The sequence below is a fragment of the Sinocyclocheilus anshuiensis genome, unplaced genomic scaffold (assembly GCF_001515605.1).
Source record: "Sinocyclocheilus anshuiensis isolate Anshui unplaced genomic scaffold, SAMN03320099.WGS_v1.1 scaffold1430, whole genome shotgun sequence".
Classification (NCBI taxonomy): Eukaryota; Metazoa; Chordata; class Actinopteri; order Cypriniformes; family Cyprinidae; genus Sinocyclocheilus; species Sinocyclocheilus anshuiensis.
Genome location: NW_015555721.1, coordinates 678207 through 685538, shown reverse-complemented (window position 1 = coordinate 685538; position 7332 = coordinate 678207). Strand labels below are relative to the sequence as shown.

The following is a 7332-nucleotide window of genomic DNA, read 5'->3' as shown; positions in this document are numbered from 1 at the left end:
TCACTTTTGGGGGGTTTTCCACTGGGTACAGTACCTGGTACCTGGTACTTTTTTTAGTACCACTTCGGTTGGGGTTCCAAGTGAACCGTACCGTTACCAAAACGTGACGTGTAAACTCTGCTGATCACGGATTGGCCGGAGAGAATCGTCACTACCTGCGTCACTGAACTTGCGACACAAACACAAAAGAACCGCTAGATTTAAATCAGCACAGCCAGCAAAGGATCGAACGCAACTGTTTTGAACGAGCGCACATTTTTTTAACAACCAAAAAGTTTTGTTGTCTGTTGCGGAAGTACAGACGTTCCTCTCGTTGATAGCAGAGGAGCGGATCCAGCGAGAGCTTGATAGGGCAACGCGGAATGAAAAAGTTTTTTTTAGGAGTTGTGGTAGTAGAGGCGGCACAACTATAACGACATGTGAATAATCCCGCCCACTCTAAAGCGATACTAAACTGCAGTGGAAATGCAAACCGTGCCGAGCCGAACCATGCCGTGCCGTACTGAGCCGTACCGAGCCGAGTCGTACCACGCAGTGGAAAAGCGCCATTAGAAAGCATTCCAAACTAATCCACTATATATTAAGGGAAAGGAACTTTATCTCTTAAGTGCTAAACTCAATGTAAACAAACAGCGTTCCAACCGTTTAAAATATAAACAACTATTGGTATACACTACTCTTTAAGTAAATGGACAGTGGCCTTTGATATTAACTCTCTGTGCTAAATTTAATTACTTTACGTAAATAAGCTACAGTTGTTAGTTCACATAAAGCAGTGATTGCGGAGCCTGCTTCATGTCTAACTGTCCTCATACATCATTTCTTAAGAGGCAGAGAGCTTCCATGGGTCACTAAAACACAACACTCACAATTTATAGACTCACTCTGCTGCTGGGGTCAAGGTGACACCATCAATAACGGACAGAGCCCCACTGTATCCACTTCCTTTTTGAGCAAATGGGTGGGAAAGTGCAAACATAGATGTCTAATTTCATTCTCATCTCTACTCTGTGGCTCACACACTTTCATCTTCACTGTTTGTGCTCAGAGAGTGACACTGGCCTGCGCTTGCAGAGCCTGCACAGACAATGGAGAACCTCCACATCAGTTCGCTGCGTGTGTGTGAGCATGTGTTAGGAGGCCCGTGGGTCGCCGGCTCCGCTCCTCCATAGGCCCGTCTGTCTCGGCATGGGGCAGCAAGCCGTTCAATGGCAGCACCTGGCCCTCCGCTCCCCCTTTGTAAGGTTCTGACTTCACTGGATTACCATCACAACATCCACCAGCTGTCCCTCTACACCCCAGCATAACCCCCTTTCTCGAACACACATCCCCACCCCCGCCTTATTCTTCCAGCTGGACCTTCTCTGAATGACACTCTCACAATCTGCCTAATTATCTCTTTGCTTCAGTTGAGACTTTATCCCACACAGTGGCTGCACTTGCTTGCACGCTGTCCACACTGGGGGTTTGAGATTAGAGACACTTTAACAGATCTTCCTGACTCTTCACCTAGAGTGACATTCCTGGACTCTTCACAACAAGTGTGCTGTCATTCCACCCCTCGCATTTCCTATAGATGTGGGATTCAAAGAGTGACAGTCCATAGCAGGACCAGAATTTGATAACTGGATCGACAGAGCATTCTGCTGTATACCCCAAGATACCCTGACTTTATTCCTCGATGTCACCACCATAGGGTCAGTTTTGCAAAATACAGTTGTCACAGGAATCCTCTGATGAACTTTACACACCTGTGTTACACACCCTGAACATTCCAGATGTTAACCCTGTGCCAACTCATGAAAGTAGCCCAAGAAGCATTGGACTGTGGCCCATTGTGAAGAAGCACTCAGTGGATAGAGTTAGAGAGGGATTACTCCTGTAATCTGTCATGGATTGCACCAGTCACTGAAGCTCTCAGCGCAGGGGACCATGAAATGACTCAGGAGCCAAAGAAGAACTAGGGCTCAATATATGCCTCAACCAGACCCTGGTAGAACACAGTCGACATAACAGGCTTATAACTGAGCTGGTAACAATTACAGTCCTAAGGGGCATATTCGCATAATATTACAGTCACTAGAGAGCCCTCTTGCAACAAGGATACTACACTAAATAGGATAATCAACTTCCTCCAGGCACATTAGCTCTCATTGTAAGGAAGGAAAACATGTCACAGAGAGGAACAGGTGGAAGACTTGTTGCCAAGGTTTTTCTCAGAGACCAGATTTCAACACAGCTTGAAAATCTCAGCTGCATTCTTGTGAAATTCTGAAGTCCAACCAGGTACTCCTTACTATGTCTAGTTCAACCTTTGCCTCTTTTTGCTAAAAGTGCCATTATCCATTCCTTTCTCTGTTGTTCCCTCACTCTCATATGCCCTTTCTTCTCTAGTCCTCCTCCTTCTACTCTCTCTGGTCTCTCTAGTGGTGCTGGGTTACAGGTTGGTATCTGGAGTAATAAAGGTTCCTTTCTGTTGTTTTGGATCTCTGGTTTCATCAGGATCTCTAGGGAGGGGGCTGGAGTGGGACTACTGTCCCCATAGCTCAAGGACTGGTTGGACCACTCTCTTGTGGCTGGCCATTCCAGATGGTTGTATTACCGTGTTGTGTGGCATGACATTTACTGTCCTTCTTATTTAAAAAAAAAGGAAAAATACCACCTGCTGACACCAACACAACAGACTGTATGTGAAGTGCTCTTCACACACATACAATAACATTTAACCCTTTAAAACATACAATGTCATAACGCTGTCAACAAAATATCTTATCTAGAAAAATCTCCGGAGTGAGTAGAGCAGGAAAGAACAAAGCACTATTTAACACCATTACACATTTACTAACACACTGTGTTCATAACTTGGCTTGAAGTGTGCTGGGTAATGATTAAAGACTGTTACACTGACACACAAGGCATTTGAGTGCCACCTTGCCATATTTATCTAACTCCAGAGTTTTATGAGAATTATATATACGCCCAAAGTTTAAAAAAACAAATCAATGACTTTTAGCTTTGCCCTACCAATAAAACACTTCAGTTTACCTCAACAATTATCAATCAGTTAGGACTTAACTCCCAGTTTCCACAACCAACCACCTCTGGTGTGCGTTTGCATTAAAATTTCAGGTTTAAAGTACAATGAGGCTTCATCCAGGATACCTGGCCAGTGAGCAGGCAATAACAACTTGCCTGGGGGTATGAGATTCTTTGGTTAATGGTGGGGTGATATACGTAGGTAGATTTACATAGATTATGCCTTAAAGGCACAAAACAATTTCCAGTTATTAAATAACCAAAGTAAAGAAATCTTAACACTAACAAGCTGTATAAAACAGTTTTCTTAGAGGGAACACTAGTGCAGTGGGGGGAGCTTTACTTGGTTGTGACATTTTTGTTTTAAGTTAAGGTGAAGGAGTGGTCACATACCATTAAGTAATAAACATGGCTGCAGAAGAGAATGCTAAGTTTCATGTTCAAATAAAAAATACAAAACAGTTTCCTGCTTCTTACAACCACTGATCTGTAGAGATACACGTATCAAAGATAAAATGTATTGCTTTCAGTTTAACACCCTATTGATTTTGCCATTACACACAACCACTGAGAGTGGTTCCCACGTATTAGTGCCTCCTGGAAAAAAAAAACACTAATCACCATGAATGGAAGCTAGAGTGCACAGACACCATTTTCCAAATCAGGCGGGAAACATAAAACAACAGCCCCAGGCTTTCATGTGATAACAATCACTTTGTATTAGCATAAACAATGAAGACAAAGACTGTGTAAAGGAACGCTACGCATTTGGAACACTACTTGGCATGAGCAAAAAAAGCTCACATTGACTCACTATCAGAAGTTCAATCAGATATTTTATGTGACTGATATATTGTGGACAGGAGTAGTGTGACTTTATTGTTAGCACAAAATTATATGGTCCAACCTGAATTAAACATGAGTCATAGAATCTGGTCAATGATTCAGATTCTTATACTAAAACTCAAAGGACACTTAAAAAAAAAACAAAACAAACAAGTGTAAATCATCTATATGTATAAGCAATTAAAACATTGCTCTGTTTTTGCTACACTCCTGTTCTTTTTTCCACACTGTGCTCTATGTGAAACTGATAACCAAGGCTGAATAACAGCAATAGCAACAGTCATCCAGTTCACCTGTTGAGACCACACCAATGTGAATAATATTCATTAAAGAGGATTTTAGCAAACAATTTTGAGTTTGATAAAGTGTAGGCTATGAAATTAAGGTGTATTTGCAATAAAATGACAACTGTGGGCTTACAAGCATCTTGAATCGATACACATTCCTCCATTTTCGCACGGCCTGTGTGTATCCACGCAGCGCAGTCCTGTGGAAAGAGAGGGCACAATGAGGCAGAGACCACTTTATACTGAAAGGATAGAAGCAAAGACCCTTTTATATTCAACAACCCTGAAATAGTAGCAACATATTACATTTCTTTTATATTTACAACACGCATATCCCGCTTATTTCAGATAGAAACAGTCCCTCATATCTTTAAGTTTGTTTACTTTTTTGTAAATATACATTGCCTCTTATCTGTGAGTGTTCCGCGAGATAACTAACATCCAGATTCTTTCGCTCAGACTCCCGCTTTGAATGACAATAGAACTCTCATCTAATACGAAGCAATATAAGAAGTAGGCTACCCAGACAGCAACATAGTGTTGGCCCAGATCCGGCCCACATCTGGCCCATGTGAAATCCATGCGGGCCAGATGTGGGCCGGATCTGGGCCGAAACTGTCTGCTGTCTGGGTATGATTTCAGATAATATTATAATACTTCATTAGGCAGCGGAACTTTATCGTTTTAACTGTAACTGTTGGCTATGAAGATCTGCTGATTATGTCCTTTTGGTCTTTTAGCGCAGTCAAGCGCATGCATCAGATTTCATTCTTTTTCGTTTCAGAATATAGGTTTGTATTTTCCATTTGTGTATTTTAAATACATAGACTAGCTGATTGAACTTACAATCAGAAGGGAAATCACAATCCGTTGTGGGGAAAATTGCATTTCAACACAAACAACGGTTTCAGAATTTTATGATAGACCTAAGAAGTGGACAAAACAAATCTCGGAATTTTATATTTTCGCCCATTACCCCACCTCCATACCAAAGAAGAGGAAGTAGAAGAAGAAGAAGAAGAAGAAGAAGAAAGTTCAAATGTTGATTGTTCTTTGTATGTAAAAGACACCGGCACAATAAAGTATCAAGCCGCTTCGTGTACGAGAAATCCCACAAAACTCATTATGTATGTTTCCAGTCGTAATATTTGAAGATAGAAAAATACCATATCAAACGCGTAAAATATATCCGATATAATCTACTGCAGTGATTTAACAGTAGAACCCTGATGACAATCTAAATGACCATGCACGTTGATAGGTCGTTTACTACCAGTGCAGCGAAGCGACATTTACTTTGTTACTTTCTCACGGTTCAGACAAGCACAAAATGCACACTGACTCGAGTAACACAATGCCCTCTAAAATGATTAATGTTATGTAGAAGAACTAAACTCGTAAAAGTTACACCACAATAAATAATTAGCAAATGCAACATTCCTCACCAACAAAGAGAATGTGTCCTCATGTGGTTTGAATGCTTTAAATCCCATCATCACTGAATAATTCGTGCATAATGTTCTGCAATGATCTCCACAACGTTATTCGGCGCGTACTAAAATTGCAGCGGTTTATTACAAAAACTTAATGCTGCACATTTAAATGTATCCTGATCCTGACCTAGTGATGGACTGAAACAAACACGTTTATGAGAACAGACTATCAGTGAAATATCCTGCACCAGATTTCAAAAAGCTATGGGCAAAGCCGCAAAATGTCATGATTCTAAACTTCATAAAAGAACATTAATAAAAGACAGGTCGTGATGTTTTGTTCTTTCATTGGTTCTAATGTAACAGGTTATAGCCTACGTCCACACATATCCTTATATATAAATCAGTTATCCAGACAAAAAGAGAGAAAAGAATCAGTCATCTTACCTTCGCTGTTTTGCATAAGATGTAAAATTGACAGAAATATCCAAAGACTGTAATTCCCCATTTCTGTGGAAACTCGATCCTACTCCTTTTTTGAAATGTTAGCAATAATACATCCTTTAAAAAATGATACGGTGATTAAAGTTCCAAGGAATCACATTAAGATGAATTAGCGTCATAAAGTTAACTTGAGAGAAATTCATAGAAATTGAGCGTTTTCTATATAGTCCAATTCCGTACTTCCTCTGCAGCTCGGGCTCGGCTGCCGTGCGTCTCGAAACGCCTCCAGGAACTTTTGAAAAAGTTTCTCCACTTCACTTCGGATCCGAATCCACCGCCAGGCTTCGTATCACTCCGCCCCCCCCCCCTTTCAAGCCTTCGCTCACTCAAGGATGTTGTTTGTCCTTCCGCTGAAATGAATAGTGCAGATTCGTCAAGGGCTTGGAAATGAATGCAAACGTCTTTCGTTTTCATCAGAAAAAGAGGTTATGTGGAAGATTAAAACTTAAACGAGAGTAACATTTGCTCTTTGTATATCACATAAATCCACAGGTAAACTAATGAAATGACTAAAGGTAAAATGAAGAAAAATGTGATGTTAGTAAACGGTAAATAGAAGGGGCAAAATAGCGAGTCATGTTAAGTGTAGGAATATAGTCGATTGAAATATATTTATTTACTAGAAGAAAATGGAAATATAAGGCAAACTAATGTGTTTTTTCAGAGTGTATGTGCAGACAGCAAATCTGAGGTGAATTAACTGTCTGTTTGGTCTAGTGTCTGTAGGCTAACATGGTTTCTTTAATTATTAATAATCACCCTTAACTGCATGACAAACATCCTTAACAGTTTATTTTAAGGATTATACTGAAACACTTTCAGAAACAAAAATAATAGTTAAAGGAAATAAACTGTATCATTAAGATATGTTAAAGGGGTCATATGATGCTGCTAAAAAGAACATTATTTTGTGTATTTGGTGTAATGAAATGTGTTTATGCGGTTTAAGGTTCAAAAAACACATTATTTTCCACATACTGTACATTATTGTTTCTCCTCTATGCCCCGCCTTTCTGAAACGCATCGATTTTTACAAAGCTCATCGATCTGAAAAGCGAGGTGTGCTGTGATTGGCCAGCTATCCAGTGCGTTGTGATTGGCCGAATTCCTCAAACGTGTGACGGAAATGTTACGACCCTTGCCATATTGTGATGCCTTGTCCTGGCACGACGAGACAAAAACATGAAAACCTATTATAAACGAGGCATTTGTTGCATCCAGTGGGG

At 40.4% G+C, this 7332-nt stretch overlaps 1 protein-coding gene across 1 annotated transcript in view; it reads right to left on the bottom strand.

Annotated features, from left to right (window-relative positions):
• Nucleotides 1–6333, bottom strand: part of LOC107672471 (neurogenic locus notch homolog protein 3-like) — a 31965-nt gene extending 25632 nt beyond the window's left edge. Inside the window, exons 1-2 of the mRNA XM_016465669.1 lie at nt 6050–6333; nt 4303–4369 (exon numbers count right to left, since the gene is read on the bottom strand). Of these exons, the coding sequence (XP_016321155.1) occupies nt 4303–4369; nt 6050–6110 (128 nt within the window). The 5' untranslated portion in view covers nt 6111–6333. The remainder of the gene's footprint in view (nt 1–4302; nt 4370–6049) is intronic.
• Between the last annotated feature and the right edge of the window lie 999 nt (nt 6334–7332).